The 26267-nt window shown below is 35.9% G+C and overlaps 1 protein-coding gene across 1 annotated transcript in view; it reads right to left on the bottom strand.

Annotated features, from left to right (window-relative positions):
• The window catches only part of LOC127215292 (KH domain-containing, RNA-binding, signal transduction-associated protein 2-like), a gene marked incomplete at its 3' end in the record, with an annotated part of 154169 nt that overhangs the window by 80138 nt on the left and 47764 nt on the right, over positions 1 to 26267 (bottom strand). Inside the window, exon 3 of the mRNA XM_051175665.1 lies at positions 21971 to 22087. Coding sequence (XP_051031622.1) covers positions 21971 to 22087 — 117 coding nt within the window. The remainder of the gene's footprint in view (positions 1 to 21970; positions 22088 to 26267) is intronic.

The following is a 26267-nucleotide window of genomic DNA, read 5'->3' as shown; positions in this document are numbered from 1 at the left end:
AATTGCCCTTTAATGTAAGGCATGATGAAAGTGGTTACACAACTTTATGTTGTTTATAATGTATCGTATCAGGCTACGTAATAAATATTTCATCAACAATACATTTATGAGGCATGTGAAGTTTGATTCAATTGGAAAAAAATTTAATAATGATTGACAGAATTATCTTTTCAAAATGATTACATATATAAAATTCCACTTTGCTAACATTACTATGTCAAATGCATTAGATGATTGGGGATATGACCACTATTTATACCAAAATAATCCTCTGAACATTGTTACCCAAATATAGAAAAACAATGTAAAATTTATGTCCACCATGCCAATCAATAGATTATTTTAGTGAATTTTAAAATCTATCAACAATAGAGCTTTCTCCCATACACATTAGCGGGTCTACTGTTGTAGTCCTTGCTTAGCTCATGTTTAGACAATCATGTTGGTGAAATTTTATAGGTGTAGCTTTTGATATTATTAAGAGATCATATAATCAAAGTAAATTCCCTGATCCTTAGGCTTTTACAATCTTCCCACCTACTCTTTTACAATGTTCCTTGAGCCTTAGGTGTTGGGGTTGTTTCTGTAGACATATCCATTGAGACTTTGCTTTACCATTTTGCATTTTGATTGGTTGTGGTCCTGAAAGAATGGTAGACAACTAAGGAATGCTGAGTAGAAGAAATAGTCTTCCCCATGGATGTGCACACTGACTGCTTATCTATTATTGAGAAGTAAGTTCCGAAAGCCACAACAATTAATGAAAAGTAGAAGTTATACATTTGAAAGAGAGCAACGAGAGATATATGGGAGGGTTTGGAGGGAGAAAGGGGAAGGAAGAAAAATTATGTAATTATATTATAATCTCAAAGGTAAAGTAAAATAAAATACTATTAACAGATTTTTTCATATTTATTTTCCTTTCCAGCAACTAATCATCTTTTGTGTCTCTAACTGAATATTACTGAAATAAAGGAGTAATGACCTGTGGTGGTAATATACAAAACAGAACGTGGGGATGAAATTAAACAAGAAATGAATATTATGTAATAATTTATTTTCACTACTCTGAATCATCGTTACTTGATAATTATACATTCCAGAATTTTTCTGGAAAGATTCCTTCATATTATTTCCAATTCTATTTCCATTTCCATTACCAAGTGAAATAACTCAAATAGACTTTAACATGTATATGTATAGAGCATATAATTGAAACTCTCCTTGGACTCCTGAGTTTCCTTATGCCACAATTCCCAGCCATTAAGTATATTTTAGAAAAACAAGAATTACCAAATTGTCCCATATTTGAACCTATTTAAAGTCATAACTTTAAGATTAAAATCATTCACCATAAATACACAATGATGGAAAAATGTTTTATAACAGCTATTTATCAAGGTAAGATAATTTGCACATTAATCAGTCTTTCTAAATGAGAGATCATTAATCTTTGATGGTGATATTATAAACAAAATGACTTTGTTTAGTAATCTAAATTTTGTTTATCATCTTCCTGAGCTGTTAATCAAAGAATCTAATTTCTCTAGGCTCTGAAGTATTGGTGCATTGGGCCTTTATTATTTCTTCATTCTATTTAATTGTAATCCTGTAACTTAATTTAATGTAATGTAAATACTCCCTGTGTTGTGGCAGTGCAAAATTTTTTGAAACAGTAACCCATTAAAGTATATTAAAAGTATTTATCATGAGCCTCATGAGTACAAATAACACAGTGAATGGAAATGTGGGATACATAATTGGAAGAAATAATTCAGAAAAATGTCTCATGATGTGTCTATGTAAAATAACCAGAACAATCACCATTAAAATGAAAACTTATATTTTTAAAAGTAAAATCCTAAAATTAGTCATTTATATCTATATCTAAAAATTGGTAATAATTAAGGTTAACAGATATTTTCAAAATTTTATATTGTCAATATCATGTATCCAGTAGAACTAATTTAATTTTGATATCCTAGTTTCTTATCCAGCAAGACATTCAACAAAGTCAGCTCTTTTTTAAAAAAAGCTTATGCTACTGATGAATTATAATTTATTGCCTTAGAAAACCAATCCTCAATTTTGTGTGTCACTCCCAGTCAATATTTTCCCAAGCAGTATTATTTGTTTCCTAAATTCATATGGTTAAACTATGTAAGTCCATGACAACAACCTTAAGGATATTGCTACCATTCTAACTATGAAGGAATCAGTTATTATCATTTTCATTATTTTATTACATGTTTTATTTATTGATTTTGTGTGTCAGGGTTGGTAACAGACCACTACACATACACAGAAGTCAGAGGACAACTTGGAAAAGTTAGTTCATGCATTTCCCCCATACAGGTAACAAGTAACAAACTTTGATCTGTGGCAAAGTCACCAAAACGAGAAATTAAACCAGTAGTGTCTTAACCTCAACAAATATGGTAATATCAACTTCTCTAGTTACTTTTTCATACCTTTTCTTAAAAAAAAGATCAAGAGAAGATTCAGGCTTAGTGATTGACTTCCATTTCCTAAGTATTTTTCCCCCCTTTTATGTTTATTATTTTAAAAGTTTGTGGTCTTGGGTTCAAGTAAAACAGCATGCACATTGAGGTCAGAGAAAAATTCATGGGAGGTTGTTCTCTCCAACCAGGTAAGTTCCATGGAGTGAACTCGGGTAATCAAGCTTGACATTTGCATTTTTACCTGTTGAGGTACCTTGCCAGCTCTCAGTATCATTTATTAATTTTGCGAGGCCTCTGGGGCTATTATATTCCCCTGTTTTTCTCATGTTGTTATAACCCATTACTGCTACAATGTTCATCATGTTTTTCCCTTACCCTGTTTCCCTAGAACAATTTAGAATATTCTAAAATCTTAACAAAAATCTGATTTAAATTTAGCATGTATTTTTCACTGGTGATATTTCATGTTCCATCGTAGAATATAAATTATTTGATATTAATAATTCCTCTTATTGATTATTACACTGTCTTGTCTTTGAATGGAAGGAGATATTTCAATTTGTATCCTCTAGACCCATTACTCTGAAACAAATAGATTTCTTAAATTCTATGACAAGGTGCTTCAAAGCTCAAAGTGTCATTTGCTTCTCTTTCCTTTATCAAGTGATACTTTCCTCACTTAGTGACATGTCATGGATATGACTCAAAAACCCCATGACATTTTGCCTTTGTGGTAAATTATGCAGAAAGGCCTCAAGAGAGCCCTCTTTCTTAAGTGCCTATGTGTATAAAGCAATGGTTCTCAACCTTCAGTATGTTTCAACCCTTTAATACAGTTCTTCATGTCACAGTGACGCCCAACAATAAAATTAGTTCATTGCTTCTTCATAACTGTAGTTTTGCTACTGTTATGATTTGTATATGATCCTCAAAGGGGACATGACCCAAAGATTGAGAGCCACTGATATAAAGGCTTTTATATATAATGGTTAATTAGGATAAATAAAACACTCCTGGCTTACAAGATTGTCGCAACCTGTCAGTGTTTCTGAAATTTAATTTTTATTGGAATATGAGGTTGTGTCTAAAACTTAAGTATATTTTGCTGGGTACATGATGTGCTCTTTATATGCAATGTTAGACTTTGAGTTTTTGTTCCTACATAACTTCTTTTCTATTAGAAAGTTCATTGCCTTTTTGTTATTTTATGTCTACGATTTCTATAATTCTTATTTGGTAGATGGTGTTTTCTTGCAGTTTATATTCATTTATGAAGTTTAAGAAACGTCTACTCACTTTGAAAGTAAGTTGTCAATATTTTTTTCTTTTGCAATTAAAATTGTAAGAGATCAATCCTGGATGGCAGTGTTTTCTATAGGGATAATATACTGAGGAACTTTATCACATTAAACTCTGTAAAATCATACAAAACATGTAATACCTATTTTTGGTGACAATTGAGTTCAATAATTAAATTGATTATATACTCAATAAACTATAAAATAAAATGTGTAATGGAAACATGAACATCTTTTATTTTGATCTCAAGCCACTAGCATCAACAATAGAGCATATATTATTTGGAAAATATGAAGAATGGAGAGCTAGTGACCAGATGTACCCACCATGTGACTAGAGAATTGGAACAATAAGCTATACTCTTCCAATCTCCAGAAGGGAGTTTCAAGGGACTGAAGACTGACACAACCATCAGTGTCCAATATGTTCATAAAACTTGATAATGAAAGGATGTTGCAGTAAACCCTAAGGGTGATGCCTGGGAGATCTGTGAAGCTGAGCACATTGGGGTATCAGCGGGTGGCATGGCAGTAGATGCTCCTTGATCCTTTCTGATTTTCCTTCATCTGTAAATTCGTAATCAGTCACATGTTTACTAGTGATGGAGCAAACAGTGTCTCCCTGAGTCTGCAAGTTATTCCAGACAATCCCTGAACCTGATGTAGTTGTGAAGACACTAATTGTAGCTATATCAGAGAAAGGTCATTGGTCACATGGGGAGATGACACTTCTGACTGACATCCAAAATGGGGGACAGCCTTGTGGTTGTGAGCATTTAGACTGTAGGATCTGTGTTGATTACTGGCAGTTAGTACTAGACCTGATTCAAACTCTATGCTGACTTGTTGGTGTCAGAGAATTAGGGTATGGGAGTTGGTTCTCACATTTCAAGAATCACAGAAAAGATTAAGAATAATAGTATAAAATAAATAAGACCCCAGTATTTCAAAAGAAAAGTACCTACCTTTTCTCTTATTTTTTTGAAATAAAATAGTTATATTTACTTTATAAAAACATTGTAAAAACAATAAAATCCCAATAAAAATAAAATAGTCTCAATATCCTTTGAAGAAATATTACAAGAAATATTTACCTTAGTGGGATAAAATATAGATAGGACTTAAGCCTATTACTTTGTGCATTGCAGTGAAAATATTTAAACATGCAATGAGATCATCTTCATATAAGCTTTTACAGCTGACCCTAGGTTGATTGATTCATAAGAAGACACACTATTATTTTTCTGTTGTGATGGGACATTGTGTTAAAAAAAATGCCTCTTACATTCTAAAACACTGAAGATTTAAGATTGCTATCTCTCTGTGTATTCAGCCTGTTTGTTTAACCAGATTTTACTATAAAAATATAGCAATCAACATTACTTGCCTTGGGTTTCTCATGTAATCAACCTTTGGATCCTAAGCTATTGTATATTGATAACCATACATTATGTACTCTTCCATGTCCTTGACCCAGAACAATGCATGTATATCGTTTTCTTAAATCAACAAACTTTCCAAGATCTACCATAAAGATCAAAAGCATCCAGTTATGGATACAGCGATGCTCATAATACTGTTTGTGGTATCAGCTGGAACCAGTGACTTAATCCCTCATAAAACTCTTAAAATAATCTGTTTAATAAATTAATGCTTGGCAGCTTCTAAACAACCTACTCTGCTCAGGCCCCAGGTGCTGGCCTTCCTGTTTCCTGTCTGGTCAGGCCACCACCATAGGTCTTTTGTGTAGTGCTGGAGGGTCTGAAGCTAACTATGTAGATCAGACTGGTCCCAGACTCAGAGATCTGCCTTTCATTCCCAAGTGCTGAGATTAAAGGCAGAATTGGGCCTAAATGAGCTCCATCAAAATGAGGTTATTAATTACATATGTTTTGTTCATTCAAAAAGAGGCTTGAGCCTTAAAAGGGTAGATTCCTGCTTTCAAGACCTCAAGGAGAGCAGGTTGGTAGAGGAGACTCTCACCATGGATGAGGTCACAGAAGTTCTGAATGGGCTGAAGGCTGTGGTACACAGCGAGGTAGAGCTCTTCAATACAACCTATACCAATGTGTTACTCCTGTGGCAGTTGCTCTCACAAGCTGAGAATTGCTACCTAGAGCTACAGATAGGTATCTCTGACCAAAAGTCTTTGGAAGAGAACCAGGCAGCAGCCAAGCATGCCCTCCTCTGAGTACAAGAGCAGCTGAGCATTGGCTGAAGAGGAGTCAGAGAAGAAATTTCAACAAATAGCTGCTTATGGAAACATGAAAGTAATTCTCACCAAAAAAAATGACCAAATCAAAGATCTATACAAAACACTGGCAAAATATGAATCTGAAGATTATAGACTGAAGGTTTTGTCTAGAATGTGCCACACATGAACATACAAGTTATCTCCATCCAACTCATGCACACATTTTCAAGTAATTTTTTTATCATATTCCCTCCTTTTTCTAATTTTAGACTTTACTTGTAATGCTAGAATTAGCGTTCTTATCTTCAGTTCTCTGATCGAGAAGAGAAAATAAAATGTAATATTCTTTTTTGGTTGTTGTTGTTGTTGTCCCAAACACCTGTCTGTGCTCGAGAGTCTCTGTGCAAGGACACTGAGATTTCTTTGTGGTAGAAATAGAGTTTAGACTGGGAAGAGCCAATCTTTTGCATTAGTAAGAAGAGTGAACCTTTTAATGTTAGATAAGCTGGTTCATTGACACTGTACCATCCATGAATGTAAAGATAAATAGTAAAGTCATTAAGATTTATAAATAAACCTCTTAGTTTTAATAATAACAATAATAAATCAATTAGTGGTCAACTTTCAATAAATCTATTTGGTAGACTGAGTAAATTTGTCAATAACTGGGATAATTTATGAGATCCTATTCCTGATGTTTAAGTAGCACACCTTGAAAGAACACAAATGGAGAAGTTATGAGGGAAGTTTTGCTATTTTCCCTGGAACTTTAATTTTCTTTCTTCAACATGCAGCTGTTCGATTATTTAGGCAAGTCGATCTTGAAAATCAAATTCTTACTCCATTGAGTTACACAAGACTTGAAGATTAACTGATCACAAAGTACCTTATAATCTTCTTAAGTATGGAAATAGTTCTCATGTTTTATAGCTTTTGCATACTAAGTATTCAATTATAATTCTTATAGAATGCTTTGTAATATCAAATTACTAAAAGATTGTAAGCAAAATTTAAGTAGTTGCTACAATAAAATACTATGGCTATGCCCAGAAAATGATTTTTGAACAATAGCACTGACCAGTGGCAATTATTGCTTTTTAGTAATCTTTCAAATAATTTTAAGGCATTCTCTACTAATCTAGCATCCTTTGATGTAACTGTTTCAAATATTTTCTATCCATATAAATTAAACCCATCATGAGTTACAAAGCCCCAGATACTGTTCAGTCAATGGTGTTTTAAGGAACCAGGTTTAGAAGTTAATTTTTAATTCCCATCCAACAGGTCATAGAAGACAAGTGTTCTCTATATTAATTATCTAAGGATGTCGTGAATAGCCAAGTGGCTCATTAGCATTCAGCCCCACTAACTCAACACAAAGAAAAAGATCAGAAGCCTAAGCTGCACAAAGATAAAGCCAAAGTGAATGCAGAGTATTAACAACCCTGTGGGTTGTCATCCTAAACCCATCGCCAAGATTTCCACATGAAAAGCAATTGCCCAAGAAGCCAATCTCATGGATTATATCGACATAGATAAAATTCTATTAACGTTATCTGGAGGTCTTGTATTTTCCTTATTGAAGTGAATATTCATGCGGAGATATAATCACCTTACAAAGAAATAAGTTTGAGTGACAGAAAAAAAGATAGTCTCATCTGAAACAAGCCCTCTAACTTCCCCTAGTAATAAAAACTAAAATTAGAAACCCAACAAAGGACACACAGCAAATCTCATGAAGATAGTTCAATTTCATAGTAGAGGCGAAGAGAAAGCACAACATTTTTTTTTTTCCAGAGAAGCCACACATGATCATTCTATCACTGAGCTGTCAGAGATGCAAAGTAGGAAACCTGATTCAGCTTAGGCTACAAGGGGAGGAAATGATTCCCACCATCCTTCCTCCCCCATTATCCCTCCTCCCTTGTCCTAGTGATGAGACAAGGATCTTGTGGCATCTGTTCAGTGTCTGATGGAATTCTTTGGTGAATACTTCCCAGAACGATGCACTTTTCTATATCAACTCTAGAGTGTGATTCTTCTGAGAAGGTTAAATTTTCCTCTTGGTTATAAAATTTGAAAATGTCACCTCTAATTACAGGAAAATATTAGACGCTTCAGGAACCAGTTTGATATTATATTTCAATTGAGGAAGATGGCTTCATTTGTCTACCAAATTTGGTGTTACTGACAAGGGAATTAAAATCATGCTTGTGCCTCAGGGTGTGGGAATCCTTGCTCAGGGAATTGCTGAGAAAGTTCTCTCCGAAACCTTTGTTTAAAAATGATAACCCATAGATAAAATACAAATTAATAGTCTTTCCTAGAACGAATACGTGCTAATATACTCTACCCCGAATCAGATTTCAAATACATAACCAATATCCCAGGAGCGCTTGCTAGAGTTTTCAGAAATTGTACTCATGATGAAGATAATAATATAAACATGAGATGAATGTCCTAATGTCTTAACTTTGGATGAATAATTCTTAAATTCTCTACTGTGAAAACCCATTCTCACACGACGATATGCATAAATCTTTACAGCAATGCTAATTACAATGGCCCAAACTGAAAGGTAAAATCCTATCTAAAGAATACACTAGAAACTTGTACTGTAGCTTCACAAAGGAGCTGGCCCCTTGATCTAGAAGAACATTTGCTACACAAAAGAATACAGAGAACCCAATGGAGAAACACAGGGATGAGTCTGTTGTGTGCACTATTGAAATTCGGATATTCAAAAAAAGGGGGAGTTAGAGAACAGTAACAGAAAGCAGTTAAGTACTTACCAGGGGCCCTCAGTAAAGGGAGACAGAAGGGACATATTTGAGATGAAAAAAAGCTTTAATCATGATTGTGATAACACAAAAATAACATTGCATGCATTAGAATTTTTCAGATGGTCAATCTTAGTGACTTAAGAAATAAACTACCCTTAGAGATGGAATGGATAGAATGACCTTGTAACATAGTAAAATAAACCAAGAAAAGTAAGTATTTGAGGCTGAGCAGATGCATCGATGAATAAAGTGCTTACCACATCAACATGGGGACCTGAGTTCAGACCCCCAGGATAAGCTCCATAGCACACATCCAATATTCCAGCACTGGGTGGGCAGACAAATGGAGCCCCAGAGCCACTTAGTCTAACCAAAACAACAAGTTCCACGTTCAGTGAGAGATCCTGCCTCAATAATATAGAGTAGAGGATGAGGGAGGAAGGTAATAGTCATAGACTTGCACCCCTCTCCCCCATGGAGGAAAGCATCGAATCTAACTAAGCAGCGTTGGTTTGTAAGTTTGAACAAATTTTATGCATTCCTCATTATACGTACACTGCAATGTGTTTTAATCAGCTTTCTATCCTGTAGATTTCTATAGTGATGAAGTGAGTAAAAACTCTCCTAAAAGTCAACTCTTTTCACGAGCCACAGGAGGGTTTGTGCAGAGCCCAGCAGCTGACGGAGCTGGAATGAACAGGATGGGATGGACAGGAAGTGCTCTTTCAGCTTTTCCACAAGTGCAGCATCACTTGCAGGTAGTACCAAGCCCTGGTTGCAGCCTCTGGGCTCCAGCACCCCGAGGGACCAGTGTCCAGCTCCTCTTATCCAAAGTTCACAATGTCTATGATCAGGGGAGAGAGGACAGACTGTGGTATTCTAAGAAATAAAACACATCTAAACCTTCAGTTCACAGCAACAAGATTGCGACAGGGGACAGCAGTCTATTCAATTTCCTGCCTTCCAGGAAATTTGAATTATTTCAGATTATTTAGTTTAAATAATTTTACATATGAATCACATTTAAATTAATTTGAAAGTTTATTTTTCTATTTTAGGTTTCATATGAATTACATTTAAATTAATTCAAATTCATTTTTAGCAATCTATTTTGTGTTTCATATTTTAAGAAATGTCAGGAGAAAACAGTACACCTTGATCCTCTTTCTATTTTGATACCTTGATGTCCGTCTTCTAGCTAAAACAACTTAATACCATAGCAATGGATCTCCCATGTTTTAGGGGACCCTATAATTATACCCCCTACCCAATTTCTCAGTTAACTAGGAGTCACAGGTATATACATACACACACACACACACACACACACACACACACATATATATATATATACACACACACACACACACACACACACACACACACACACATATATATATATATATATACACACACACACACACACACACACACACACACACACACACATATATATATATATATATATATATATATATATATATATATCCTCCACACAAAGAATGGATTCTGTCTTCATGTTTGCTAAATGTAAGATGAAGATGTGTGCTCTGTGTGTGATAATTTACTCACAGAGCAGATAAATAGAAAGTAACCCTCAGCAGAGTCACCCTGCTAGTACCGTGCAGCCAAACCTGGCTGACCGATGTCAATTGTCATGCCCCAGGGTATGTTTAAACTAGAGGCAGGTGCTAGTGAGACACAGGTATGTCTTATTCACAACATGAAATCATCTTCAAAATAAGTATTAAGAGTTATGATAAAAAAAAAAAAAGTTTCTCCACATTTTATTTTAGGTCAGTACTGAATATAATTTTCATGAAATATTTTAATAAAAATTCATATGGCTGGACAATGTTACCTCATCCCAGTTGTTACCTCTGCTCAGTGCAATGCCAGCTACATTATTTGGCATTATGTAACCTCCCCTTTACTGGTTCAAGCGACTATACACTTTGTTGAACTTGATTGAAGTAATCATGATATTGGCAATTTCACCAAAGAATGGAGCGTCTCTCAATCATTTGAGAAAATAATGATTTTGAAAATATCAGTGTTTGAAACTGAAACATGTCTTAATTTTTGTGTGTAGATGAGGTATATGTTTATATACCATATGAAATTTAACTTTCCTTTGTTATTTACACAGAACTTGACTCTGCTTTTCATGCATGCTTATCATTTTCTTTAAGCATTAACTTTACATTTCCTAACTTGTTGCGATTTAGAGATGGCTTGTTTTTTACTTTGCTTTTTAAATTTTATAGAATAAAAACGAACTGTACAGTGCCCTTTCAGTATTCTGCCTGCTGATCTACCCAGACAAGGAATCTAATGTAGACTATAGAGATATAATTGTTGATGTAAAAAAAAACTTAATCTTCATGATAGGGTTTTAAATGTTTACATGAAGGGAGGAGGTAAAAAGAACTGAATAATATTTTAAAACTAAATAAGGAGTCATAAGGAGTCCTAATGGGAAAAAGTTTAAGTGTGTTTTTCCCATTGGTGTTTGGGGTGCTTATCCTTGCAACAAGCTGAGAGACTATGTTGGAGAGTATCATTTACATGGAGGGCTTTGTGAACAGGAGTCCTGCCAGTGCACAAAATACGGCAGGGTTGCAAAAGTCAGGTACAGTCCACAGTGTTGGCAGAAAATTAAATAAATGTCCCTATATGTCCTCTCCGGCACGTTTTTTGGGTTCTGACTTACATTTTTTTGAACCCAGGCACAAAGAGAATTGTTAAAAGTCATCTTAGGGATGTTGCTAAGTCATTCAACGAGGACCTGGTTATTTCTCTGCCATTGCCTGGGCTCTGTGTAGCATAGTTAGCCAGAGCAAGTAAGTTGATGTCTATATTATTTAGCCAAGGTTACCAAGAATCTAAGGACATCGTTCAATTCTTTATGATGGCCCTACTCAGTGAAGGAGTCTAATTGTCAAGTATTTGTGGCAGATAGAATAAGTTCTATTCAACTTGTGATTGACTTGTTAAGGGAAAATGAGACTGCATAAATTTGAATCAAATACACATGTCTGCAACCCAGGTAGATACACATCACTGCAACTCAGTCAAATACACACCACTGCAAGCAGAGACTGAATTTGTACAGATGGTCGCTTGTGTTGAGCACCTGATTTTGCTCTCCAGTATTTTCCACTCTGAGCAAATTATCCTCTTAATTGAACATCTAAGTGGCCCACATTGGGTAGAACAAGTTTTGGAAAGTTCTCTTCAAAGAGCCTGGCTTATTCTGGGGTCAATTTTCAGCATTTAATGGCATCCTCCCTGAAAACCTACAAACTTTCCATCATAGGATTTACAAAGGGACTGATTACTGGAAACTTGGAAGGGAGGGTCAGGGATGGGAGGGAGGAAGGGAAGACAGCACTTAATCCAAATAGAAGGCTGAGTTCTTGTGTTCTAGAGTGTGGTACAGGAACCGTACTCAACAATACTTTATGTTTTATGAGGCAATAAAAGAGAGGAGCTTGAAGCTTGTTTTTACTAGAGGTGACAAGGAGAGGGTAGCATCGATGTGTATTAATATACATGCTTATAATATCAACCTGCATCCACTGTATCAATACATGCAACCATTCTGGGTTAAAAATAAAAAGTTACCTTAAGAAGATACGATGATTAATCACATAATTTTTTGTTTGTTTGTTTTCATTTTTTGAGACAGGGTTTCTCTGTGGCTTTGGAGGCTGTCCTGAAACTAGCTCTTGTAGACCAGGCTGTTCTCAAACTCACAGTGATCAACCTACCTCTGCCTCTTGAGTGCTGGGAATTAAAGGCATGTGCCACCATGGCCTGGCCTTAACCATTTCAGTTTGATAATTGCTGGTTTGCACATAGATATTGAATTATAAAATAAATTACAGAAACATGCAAACTAAAATAGTGACTAATTTAAAAATCACCTTAAATGTACACTAATACAAATTAACTGATATGTTTGTATGTGTGTCCTTGTGTGCAGATGTGTGAATGTCTAATCTGAGGGGAGGAAACATCAATTAAGAAAATGCCTCCTTAAGTTCAGGCATGTATGGAATTCTCTTAATTAGTGACTGATGGGAGAATCCTATCCATCGTGGGTTCCCTGGGATCATAGTTCTGAATTCTATAAGAAGGCAGGCTGAACAAGCCATGTGGAACAATTCAGTAAGCAGCACTTCTCCATGCCTCTTGACCAGCTCCCACCTCCAGGTACCTACTCAGCTTCCTGTCCTGACTTCCTTCAATGATTAACAGTGATTTGGAAGCATAAGTCAAATCAACCCTTTCCTCCCCAAGTTGCTATGGTCATGGCCTTTCATCATAGTCATAATAACTCTAACTAGGACAAGTATGTAATATTGAAGTCTACTGATATTACTAATAACACGTAGCATAATATTTATGCATAAGTGTATATTTATATAGTATGTTAATAACATATATGAATATACACCATTGATTGAATTATCTGTGTATATGTACAATGGGCACATGCATTAAAGGTATTTGATAGTTTGCATCTTATATAAATTGGTCTTTTTCTAGTTTTCTAATTTTTCTAGTTTCTAGTTTCTGTAAGGAATGAAAAATGAAAGAACAAAATCAGTTAGAATAAATAACACACACACAAACACACACACGCACACACACACACACACACACACACACACCAGATATATAATTTAGGGGTCAGGATAAATCCTGAAAAGATTCACCTTAATCAGAAAAAAGAACTAATGAACAAACAAACAACAACAACAAAGCAGCGCCTCTGGCTGGCTTCCCTTCTGAATTAGGGCAAACACTGCATGGCAAGATGCACTTCCCTTACTGACCTCCATCTACCATCCCTGGTCAAATACTGGAGCATTTGCTTATTTGCTTTGTCAAGTTATAATAAGATTGAGGAGCCTTGCAGAGAAATTGGAATCACCTTCCCAATTAACCTTATAAAGCAAAAAAAAGAAAAAAAAAAAAGGATGCCAGCTTTATAATTTATTTAATCTTTTTAACTGGAGCCTTCTGTGTTGTGGCGCTCTATCCCACATGAACTGTTTACATGTAGAAACCTTAGAATTGACCCTTGTTTGAAACATTTCCCTGACTGGAAAGTTTGATGTGACACTTTCCCATGTGCTGAAATCATTCGGTCAAAGTTTCAATTTCAAGTTGCATGTGAAAATGAAACCCAAAACAAAACTACCCAACACTCCACACCCCCACTAACACCCCTATGCACCCTAACACACACCCCATACATACACACACCCAAATACATGCACATTAATAATCATTGCCAGTAGGTAGGAGCAGAAATATAAAAACAAAACACACCTAGGATTTTGAATATTCCTAACACTGTAGGAAGGTTTTGAATCTTCAATATAAGTGATACCTTTTACACTGTTGAATAAGTAAACATGTAGAATTCACAGGCTTATAATAATCACATTATTATTATTATTATCATCATCATCTACATGGATTCTGTGGGTCAAGGATTTAGATGGGACAAAAGGATACAACCTTTGTTTCTGAGTTTATGATGCCAGACCTAGGGCCAGAATCTACTAGAGAACTCTGGCCACATGACTAGAGCGAACCCTGACTGTGATGCTGTAGTACAGACTCTATCTGTACTTACACAAGGCTCCTCCATATAGATTAAGCTGCCCTCCCAGGAGGCAACCTCAGACCTTTCAGAGTCCACACAAGGCAGCATCGGATTCCATGAGACCCAGACCTTTCAACTGAGGGAAAGTCTGCTCAGCATTTTCCTAGTTATAGGTTCCTGGTTATGGGTAAATCACTGAAACTACTGGGGTTTAAAGGTAACACAGGCCAACTGCACTGTTCTCTAAGTGAAACAGCAAAGAATGTCCACCCAATTCCAAAAGCGCTCACAATGTAAGCTTGAAGACGTTCCAAGGTATGGATGATCCCGACTTTCCAAGGTATGGATGATCCCAATGCAGATTTTTGTTTGGCTGCTTTTGTTTTTATTATAGTACTTTGAGGCAGACAATAAAGCACTTGATTAAAGGGGGAAAATACCTTTGTCAATGGTATAAAGAAATGTACTATTATGGTTATGCTTTATAAAATGCCAAATTTCTCTGTTCATGGCTGTATATCTAGATATTTTCATAAATAAAAGCATACCACAATAAGATAAAGGAGATTCTGCATTTTTCCCATTCTACTCTGACTGGGACCTAAGAGTAAAGTTCCAACATATATCAACAAGTGGTTTACAGCTACACATAAAACTCCTGGAAATGTTCTAAAGGCTTTGCTGTGCAGTGACGTCCTCCAACAGAAATGTTCCTTCTTAGAGTGAGGAGGAAATGTCATAAGACTCAGGAATTAAACAAATTTCAAAGTCTCAAAAACTGAAACTTCCAAGACTACCTCCCTGGGGTTAGGCCAGCAGTAAATGATTGTTGTGGGAAAGATTCTCTGACTGGCCAAAGTCATGTGAGAGTCATGCAGGCAGCTCCCAGGACACAACTAGCTTGACTTACCATGCATGCTACGGTGACCTTGAGTCAGCTCTGCTCTCGTCAATGACCGCCAGCCATCCCTGGTTCACTAACGATTCTTGGGAAAAATCAATGACTCCCAACCATCCTTGGTTTGCTAGTGAGGCTTGGGAGGAATTAATGGCTCTCCATTTCCCCAGGTTCACCAGTGAGGCTTGGTTGCAATCCTTACTTGGATTTATTTTGGGTGCCATGTCTTAGGTGAGTGCATTGCTTTTATTGCCCCAGAAATATTAGACAACATAACCATGGTTATAATAATTAAAGAGAACTGTTCCAGCTGTTAATAAAACCAGAGTAGAGGAATTAAAAGTGCTACCTCACATTTATTTTGTCATTGAAGCTTATATAAGAAAACTGAGCCTGGATAGATTTATGACTTTTTTTTTTCCTTTTTCATTTTAAGGTCATGGTATACTACAGTGAATGACAAATTGCTCATACATAAAAAGAAAAGACACTAATATGAAAATCATATTTCCCAAATATGATGATATATTTTGGCTTCAACTAAAATCCAATCCCTGTAATTACTTGATCACTAGAGTCTAAATATATCATATTTTGAAATAATATATTGGTTCTACATTGAAAGACATATTTCATTTTGTCCTCATAAAATATGTGTCCATAATTCACTGCCGCCTACTCTATGTACTGCTGCTCAGGTAGGACCTGTTAGGCTGCCATTTTAACTCTTTTCCATAGAGATTCGGAAGAATACAGAGAATAAAACGAGAATAAAAATCGACCCATCTGTAATTTATAATATTTCTCTGCCTTTCATGAACCCTGGCCATGTGTAATTCCAATAAAGATGCATATTTCGCATCTCTGCTGAAAGTCATGATGCTTTTCCATAAAAGGGAAGAGAAGAAAGAGTATTGTTCATCTCCTGCCTACTGTATGAACCCATAGCTAAGATGGAATCTAGGGTACCTGAGCTCTTCAGTCTGTAGGGTTACTGATCGTTATATATATTAAAGGACTCAAACAAGTATCTATATAACCGCTCACAGCAGGATTGACAATCAATGAGTGTGGCCTTGCCCTATCAGGATCTGAGAAAACCTGAACTTGTTCAACATCAAGCAAAAATGAGGATAACAGGGAAGAGTTTACCCTGGCATTGCCCACAGGCAGTCACTTCTCTTTGAAGGTTTTTCCTGTTGATTTTCCTGTTGATGAAAATGAATCTTGCCATGAAATCAGAAAGGATAAGCCATCGCCAAATAAGAAGATGCATTATTGAACAGGAAACCCTCATATTACTAGCACATCAAATAATTAAAGTTTGCGAGAAAGTTGTTATGTTTTCATGTAACACTCATCCCAAATCCCTTTCCTTTCAACACACCCTCTAGCATGTCATAAGACTATATTCCAGAATTTTTACCAACCTTGCTATAAATGCCAAAATGGCTTTAATTACAATGTCAACTGTTTGTGACAGTCACTTGTAAATTTCATCTGAAGAAGACAACAGGTACAAGAAAGGCACTTTCATTTTCTCCCATTTCTGTAGTCTTCTCTGGGTGTGTGTAGCCACTGTGGTGGCTAACATAACCAGTAATCATGTTCCCTAACCTCTCTGACCATGTTTCTCACTGTCCAAAGATGAGCTTACACAATCACTGCCTCCACGATCCCACTTCCCAAATTTCACCATCAATTCTACTGAAATAGCAGCCTTCTAAAAGCAGAATATGCAGCAAGTTACTCCAAAGACTGCAAGCAACAGCCAGATGACCCTGAGTCTTTGTGAGGCTTTCTAAACTGACAGCTAATTTTCTTGAGGTGTTTTGATATAAAGCTAACATGCTAACATATTGCTTATTTGCTTATTTTATTTCTTGGAGTTCCCCCAAAATACAGTTTTCCTAATCATTTATAATGTACTGTTTGTCCTAGCTTGTCTCCCGGATTGTTTTTCTATTGAGTGTACTTCACATACTCTAGGATCTGGCCATTGTGTGAAAAGTCATGACTAGAAAGGGGATTCATGCTAAGATGTTAGCCTGGGCTTCCACATTAAAGTTTTCCTTTTTTGTTGTTTCTTTGCTTTCTTTCTTTACTTAAAGGTTATTGGTTAAAATTTAATGATATAAAACATAGCATTTCCCCACCACCACTAGCAACACAATAAAATGAAAATATCCAACTTATTTGAACTTTCTGACATACTTCTAGAACTGTTTGCTATATTACACAATTAACTTTATAATGATTCTGGAATAAATCTTAAAATCTAACTTTTTAACCACAAGGGTTAAAGGTACGGCACAACCACTTCAAACAAATCTAAGTCAATTTGTCATTCTATTTTCCTGCTCTCCAAATAATCAACCCTTTCTTAATTGTTTTTAAGGAAAATATTTAATAGACCATGCTGTATAATTAAATTAATCATTATAAATGCTGGGATGGTGTTTAATATTTAATAAAACCCAATGTTGAATTTGCCCTTGAGAACATAGTTGGAATAGAACACATATCTGTGACTTATTTACTTCTTCCTTGATTTAGATAATATCTCATTTTATCATAAATATACATTGAGCATTGTATCAATAGCATATTCAATGCAGAAATACAGTCTGCAAGACAATTTTTGTACAAGGGAAAGTAGGTGGTTTATTTAAATGATATTCAGTGGAATCACCATATGGGGCAAGCATAGGATGGATATTGAATAAAAAGCTCTGTCTAGAAGTACACAACTGCTGTCCAATTATACTTGTTATTTTTTTTAATTAAAAATAAAAACAGTTGTGAGCTGGTTAATTTTTGGTCAACTTAACACAAGCTAAAGTCATGTCAGAAGAGGGAACTTCGACTGAGAAAAAGTCCCCACCATACTGGTCTGTGGAAAAGCGTCTTCTTGAGTAATGATTGACATGGGGTGGGAGGGCCCAGCTCACTGTGGGCAGTCCATTCCTAGGCAGGAAGACATAATTCTTATAAGAGAACCATGGGGCAAAAGACAATAAGCAGCATACTTCTTTGCCTCCAGGTTCCTGTCTTGAGTTCTATAAGAAAGCAGGCTGAGCAAGCCTGGGGTACAAGACAGGAAGCGGCACCCCTCCATAGATTCTGCATCAGCTCCTGCCTCCAGGGTCCTGTCCAGTCTGAGTTCCTGTTCAGACTTCCTCACGGAAGATGAGGCCTTCCATGAGGAATCATCAAAATCTGTCAAGTCATTTGGAGTAGCGCCTAAGCCTTCCCCTGTATCTCTAGACTAAGGGAGTATCCCTCCATGGGGAACAGGCTCCCGAGTAGTTCGTGCACTAGGGATACATTCTGGTTCAGACTTTTTAAATGAATAACAGTGATTTCGAACTCAGTGATATGAAACAAAATAAACTCTTTGATTTGGGGGCATAGAAATCAAACTAAAACAACATGAAATACCAGATTTGAGTTGAACGTGGTTCTCCTTAATAACCACTGCATTAAGCAATACTACTGATTTTGATATATCTATAAGGAAGCCAAATTAAGCAAGAGTAAAAAGGAAGCTGATTAAAGTTGGTTAAGCATTGTTTATCTGTGCACCTGCATGCATAAACACCCCCCTCAAGACACACACACACACATACACACACTTGCTCACATGAACACACATACTCTATATCTCAGTTGATCAGACTTCTAACATTAGCATTTTAGTTAGGTAAATAACAATTCTCTGAACTCTATAAGAAAGGAGACTAGACGGTCAACAGTAACACTTATGTTCAGAAGCATGTACATCATAGGGTATGTGAAGGGAAGAAGGGAGCCTAACACCAATCACAGGCCTTGGGAGTCATCTAATGAAGGGAGCTCATGCATCCACAGACACAGTGGGGTGGGAGGTAGGAGAAGCACGAGGGACACAGGAGAAGCTAGTGCAAAGCCGTTTGCAGGAGGTTTCACCATAGCTATGGGCCAACAACCGGATAATACCCAAAGCGGAGTAAAATCACTCCACTGTGGTTATGCTCACTGCTATGGGTATTAGAAGGTTAAAGATGATGCTGGAGTCCCACTCAGAGCCATCTTACTAGGCATTTCTTTCTCAAGTCTGTGTTTCACGATTGGTTATCTGTTCCTCAGCAATCATCTTGATCTCTATGTCAAAATATTCTCCCCACTCCTCCTAAATTCTATTCCTGTTTTATCTTTATTCTAAAAATTATCTAAGTATTACAGTTCAAAATGCATTCATTCATACATTGACTGCCCTTTCATCAGAATATAAATCATAAGGAGAACTATTTGTTTTTTTGTGTTTTTGTTCTTCTTCTTCTTTTTTTTTTTTTCTTTTTTCTTTGAGAAAGGGTTTCTTTGTATTTCTGGAACTAGCTCTGTAGGTCAGGCTGGTCTGAAACTCACAGAGATCTGCCTGCCTCTGCCTCCCGAGGGCTAGGATTAAAGACGTGCACATCAACGCCTGGCTAAAACGTATTTTTAATCTCTAAGTTGATCATAGTATGATTAATAAATACTATTGAAATTAATGCATGTATTTAAGCCTATTAAATGACTGAATATATACATAAACCATGTATGTATAAATGAGTTATACTCACACATTTTAAAATTCAGCTCATATAAAAAGAAAGCAAAATAGCAATGGAGTCATCAATAACTTCTTGAGAATTTATCTCTTTAAAAAATAATTATTTATTTTCATCGTATGTGAATAGGTGGGTTGTTGGAATGGATGAATGTGTGAGGGTGTCACATGCCGTGGAACAGGAGTTAATGACAGCTGTGAGCTGCCATGTCGGTGCTGGGAATCGAACCTGGGCCCTCAGGAAGAGCAGCCAATGCTCTTAACTGCTGAGCCATCTCTCCAGTTACAAGGATTTATCTTTATTTTAATGAGATACTGACTGGAAAAACGCCGTTCAAATCCGTGTTTATTGTTGTGTTTCAGGAATGTGTCTGTTACATCTGAAGGTTAAGGCCTAGATTAGAGAAAACGTGTTGTATGACACAGCATTATTATTAAGCATTTCATTTTACTTTATTTTAGTTTTGAAATGGAAACATTACAAACAAAGCTAACTATGTTGGGTCACCAATAATTTAATTAAAAACAAAATTTTGAGAAACAAGTGACTTCAGTAAGTTAAACCTAATAGAAATTTAATGGAAGCAAATGTGTTTCCTATTACAGTGTCAGAGAATTTTGCTGGTACCCAACAAAGGGAAAAGGGAATCCAATGCTGTACTCTATGAACAAAAAGTCTAAATATATATAGATGAAAAATCGGCATCTATCTATTTTAAAAGGTAAGAAGAAACAGCATGGAGGTCCCTAATGTGCAAGGCTAATTAGGCCATTTCCATCCTGGGAGAGTTAAGACATCATTGAGATACACAGATAAATCAGGCAGCTGAGTTACAAGTGTAAAAGAGATGTTAAGAAAACGCAGAGTTCAGGAAACCTTTCAAGGGATATGATGCTTAATTTAATCCTTAACTTTGAGAAGTACAGAGTCTCTATATTACAAGAATTCAACACAGTGGGAGAAAACAGCAAGTTCAGGCATTGTGTTCTATATTAAATAATTAAACATTCAATATTAAAGTCAATATTAAAGAATATTTTAAAGAAATATGTAATGTGGATTGTGACAAGGGGCAAGGGATTATTTTATAGCTATCTGTTCTTTAATATTTATACTGTTTCTTCCAAATGCAGTCAAGTCACTAGGATGGAGGGGCTAGCAAAAGTTTATTCATTTATGAAACTTTGCACAATCACAAGTATCCAGAATTAAAGATCAGTGAAATCATTACTTTTGTAAGTTAGAGACTTGACTATTGGACCAATACAAAAAGTGCCCATTTAGGTGGCTTAATCAATATCTAAGTACTTAATAAAAAATTATTTATGATGAGAAATTATTAGTCAGTTTGTTGGCACTTTTTTATTTTAAAAATCATTATTTTAAGATCATTCCTTAATAGTTTAAAAATAAAACCCATACATGATTTTCCAAGCAGTCTCAAGGTCAGTTCCCATAATAGTGTAATATATGAAATGATAAAAACCTAGTGTGGTCAAATGATGTAACGGTACACGTGCCCCTGCTGACCAAATAATTTTTCAGATTTCCTTATGAATACATCTCTACAAACACTGAAGAAATGGTAGCACTTTGTAAAATGGGAAGTAAAGCAGCTCAAATTCTACAAACTTCAACCTGATGTTTCATAATGTATTCTTGCCTTCGAGTCAGGTATTGTGTAACAACATTACTGAAGCCTTTTAAGGCCTAACCAAGACTTTCTTTTGTTTTCAGATAAAGACATGGAGTAACCTCACTTAAGTGGGGAGAGTGAACTGAGGAGAGAATATCATGAGAGAATGTGTGTGACCTGCTGCATAGAAGAAAGAGTGTCCAACCAGAGAATCAAAACAGTGTACCAATCTACAGAAACATCCCACAGAGGCTTCAAAAAGGTTCAGCTATATGACAGCAACCTACAATACAAGAAGCATATTCCCAGGAGGAGGCAGGGACAATGACTGAAGAAGAGAGAGATGTCAGAATGGGTAGCAGTGTAGTCCCAGAAAGGAGAAGGCACAGGGAACAGGGAAAGCCATCTCTGTATTGTAAACAGGGCCCCCCCGTATTGCAGGAGCCACGTCAGTGATCAAAGAAGCAACCTCAAAGCTCAGTACCTTTGCTTTATCACGCATTGATCCTTTGCCCAGGATAGACATCTTAGCGCCTGTTTCTTCCTGGAGCCTCTTCAAGGAGTTTCCTCTTGGTCCAAGCAATTTCCCAACAAAATTGAACTAGAAAACAAAATCAACAGAATGTTTGAACTTAGGGAGTTTGAACTTGTAATTTGCATCAAGAATAAGTAATGATTGTAGGCTTTTAAACTTTGCCATTAAGAAGTAATGAGGCGTACACCCATACATTAAGTATACATTTGCGCACGTGCACACAATAACACCTGAAATTACTTCAATCCAAGATCTTCAATCCAAGAGTGCTTTTAAAGGAATACTACATCCTAAAAGAGAGTCAAGATCAATAGTACAGTGAAAATATTATTTATTCAAATAACCAAATATGTCACTTACATAGAAACAAAGTGAAAGGATTATAGAGACCTAAAAAGTCTAATGGATTTTTTCTCTCCAAATTATTAAAATCAATAAATTTCCCACAAATTCTAGGACCTTCAAAACTGAAAAAGTTAACATATTAAATTTATTTAATAATAGAATGTAATTTTATTTGACATTGCATATGTCTATATTATTCTGTAGCAAATATGGTTAGGAAAAGTGGGGGTAAATTACTCTTCAATATTCTATTCTATTAAATACTCATTCTTAGTATGAGAAAATAAGAGATTTGAGCATACAAAAGACTATCCCACATACACATACACACACATATATCATATACACATCATATACTATAAAATTATAAACTTATATGCAAATTTTTATCAATTCTAAACTATTAACATAAACAAACTGATTAAGAATGGTCAGTAATTTGTCAGCTTCTATAGGGAATATTTAAAAACTAAAAGATGAAGTTTTCATTTATGCTATACGATCAAATCAGGTTCAAAATCTAGATTGTAAGATACGTTGCAAAGTATTATATTTTTAAAGGATAAGTAATTTAAAATTGTGACCTTACAATAAGACACACCACTATTGCTTTTCTTTTGTTGTTACTGGAGATTGGCCTTAAGACCATCCATGAGTCAGGTGAGTGCTCTACTTCTGGAAGAGCCAAGGTTAGCATCAAATTCACTCTGTAACTCAGGTAGGCTTTGAATTCCTCCTGCCTCTGTTTACCGATGAGTAGTGATTACAATCCTTGACCACCAGGCCTGGGTAGAAGGATGATTACTTGAGGTATAGGATTTGGGAAGAAGCTAGGTAAGGAAATGGAAAGGGATAATTGTTGCATTTCTTTGCGTGTGGTGAGATGTTTTAAAACATAGTGATAGCTCCAGAACACTGAACAAACTAAAAGTGGATAGAATGTTCATTTGGACAGATGTATTAGATTTAATTAGATCATCAAAAATTTGCTTAACAGAGAATATCACAGAAATGTTTTTAAAATACATACATTATATTTAATATTAGCATTAGATACTTTGTTGTTAGGCACATAATAAAGGGAATCTTTCTACTCTAATTACAATTATTCATTACCGCATTGAGATGTGGATTGTTTCCCACCCAGGTATTAGACAAATGGATCAATTTAGTGCCTAAAATGATGGCACGACCATCAGCTGATTTTCCACAGATATACCAATGAAAAATAAAGAAGAATCTTGATAAGTCTTTCAACAAATCATGTTAAATTAAATCAATATACAAAACAGAACACAACACACAAAACACAACAAAAGAAATATTCTATTTAAAGAAGAAGTCAAAAGCCAAAAATAGACATTTTTTTTCAACTTCAGACATACACAAAACCTGGCTGAGAGTGATCATAGATTTTAAGTTAATAGATAAAATTATAAATATTATGAAAAGAAATTATATAAAGCTACTTTGGAAAACAGGCTAGTAAAAAATAACAAATTATGATGCATATACATAAGCCCATTGATCCACAAACACATTTTACATATTGAATATAGAAGTCAAAGACCGGAAAAGAAATATTCCATATGTAGATAACAAAATTGACTAGCATCAAGAATTTACAATGAACTCCCTGAATTTCTCCCTGAATAAATACCTATTCGACCTATTTGTTTCTCCTGACCCTTATTAAACATCAATGAACTCTATCAAATCAAAACTAACGAAACTATAGAAGACTACAATATCTAAAATTAAAAACTGGAGCCACATGTTGGCATAAATGTGAAAGTATTGAGGCAATCAGCAGCGGGAAGTTTTTAAAGGTAGGTATAGAGAAAGACACAAAGAGACAGCGAGAGACAGAGAGAAACCAAGACACTGTAGCTAAAGAAAGAAAACACATTGCCCCAAATAGGGGGAAGCAAATTCTCTGGCTGGCTCAGAGGCTGCTTAACCCTGATTAACACACCTCCCTCTCACACTGCACCTCTTCCTACTCCCTGTCCTGTCTAGGGAGAGACAAAACAGTGTGGGACTCAATGTATCAGCTTTTGAACACCTTATATGCTCTTTCTGGGCAGAGGATTCTATTTCCTTTCCTTTTTCCAAGCAGTTGCCTCAGAGAACCTGGGAACCCTGGGATCGATCGGGTGGTAGAAAGAACTACAACAGTATGGCTGCGCTAGACACTGCCACCAGGCAGCTGCTCTTCGAACTGGGTCCCAGAGCCACAAAAAGAAACTGAGGTTTTAAGTTAGGATGAACTGTTTTCACAAGCTGTTTTCCAGAGGTCATAAAGCTCAGCCAACACAGAGACTCAGACCTGTCTGATCACATACCTGCATGCCTTCTTGAGTGGAATAAAACGGCACTAAGCAGACTTGTGCCTTGGATATGAGGGGAGGTAAAAACATCAAAGTCATGGGTGAAACTGTACACGTTTAAAAAACTCTGCCAGGTGGTACAGAGACTCGTGTCTTGATGGCGGACAGGCTCGCTTTACCATGCAGCTGAGCTCATGAACAGAGAGTAACCATGTTTGTCACCATTTTGCTGAATGGCATCATACATATACGCAATGTTACCACCACTCACATGGCGTAAGTCAAAATGGTGATTCCCCATGAACGGCGTAAGTCAAAATGGTGATTCCCCATGAACGTCCCAGTGCCATTGGACCTACAGTAGCACTTTTATATTATATTTCCTACTATATTTTACTATGTTATATTATATCAAGGAAAAAAATAACTGCTTATCATGAATCCAGAACTAAATTAAGGGGGGAAAAGAATATTTTAGATACCTGTTAATGAAGTAATCCAAGTGAAATAATGTTTGACTTGAGTTATAAATTAGCCAGTTTACCCTCTGAGCTTATACTATCCAAGAACAGCCTGTTTGAGACTTATAATTTTCCATTTTTTTTTTTTTTGCCATGGAAAATGAGGATTTATGAGCTGTTCATCAATATGCATTTGAAATACCCCCTTTAAAAATGTCACATTTACACATGAATTCCAGTAGTGATCTGTCCCTTCTCAGAAATGCTAGATTGTGCACTTTCTCCCTTTGCTGTGGGCACAGCGTCTGCTTCTGCCTGACCGAAGGTAGTGCTGGTGTATAGTCCTGCATCAGGCAGGCTGAAGATGTAGGACCTCAAGCCAAAGATCAGCCTATGCTCATGAGGGACACCCCAATAAAGACCTGAGTTTTAACAACAATAATAAAAAAGAGAAGATGGGGAATGAAAGAGAATGTTTCCGGATTAGCTAATGAAGTGCTATATGGCCATAAGCCAAATTTTACTCTCTCACTCTATATATATTGAATATATATATATATATATATATATATATATATATATATATATATATAAATCAAAGGTGGTACATAAAATAATTATTTATACCCATCAACTTAGGAAATGTAGAATAAAATTGGAACTTCTATTTTTAAAAAATTTCCAGAAACTTACAACTTCGCCTGAGGGGAAAGGGCCTTACATATAAAGTGCTACATAATTCCACTCAATGTATTAAATTCTGTGAAATGAGTACAGATTAAGGCCTGGGAAGATCCAAAGGAAGAATTTTTTTGACTAGGGGGCAATTATGAGATTCATTCTTCCTTCCTTCCTTCCTCCCATTTGCTTATTAAAGAAGGAAAAGGGAATTACATATTTTAAAAGTTCTAAATGGGAAAATGGTGAATAATATGCTATAGAATTTGAGGTCCTAAAAATGTTATCTCCCAATAAAAAATGTTTAGTGTGTCTTGATGAGCAGTAACAATTAGGCCAACAGAAGAGTGTCCAATGCAGGTCACAGGAAGAGAAAGACAAAGGCTCACAATAAGGCATGGCCAAATACAGGTTTGGGGTGCTCTGGTCAGT

The sequence above is a fragment of the Phodopus roborovskii genome, unplaced genomic scaffold (assembly GCF_943737965.1).
Source record: "Phodopus roborovskii unplaced genomic scaffold, PHOROB, whole genome shotgun sequence".
Classification (NCBI taxonomy): Eukaryota; Metazoa; Chordata; class Mammalia; order Rodentia; family Cricetidae; genus Phodopus; species Phodopus roborovskii.
The sequence above is the reverse complement of the archived record's forward strand: the minus strand, read 5'-3'. Positions and strand labels throughout refer to the sequence as shown.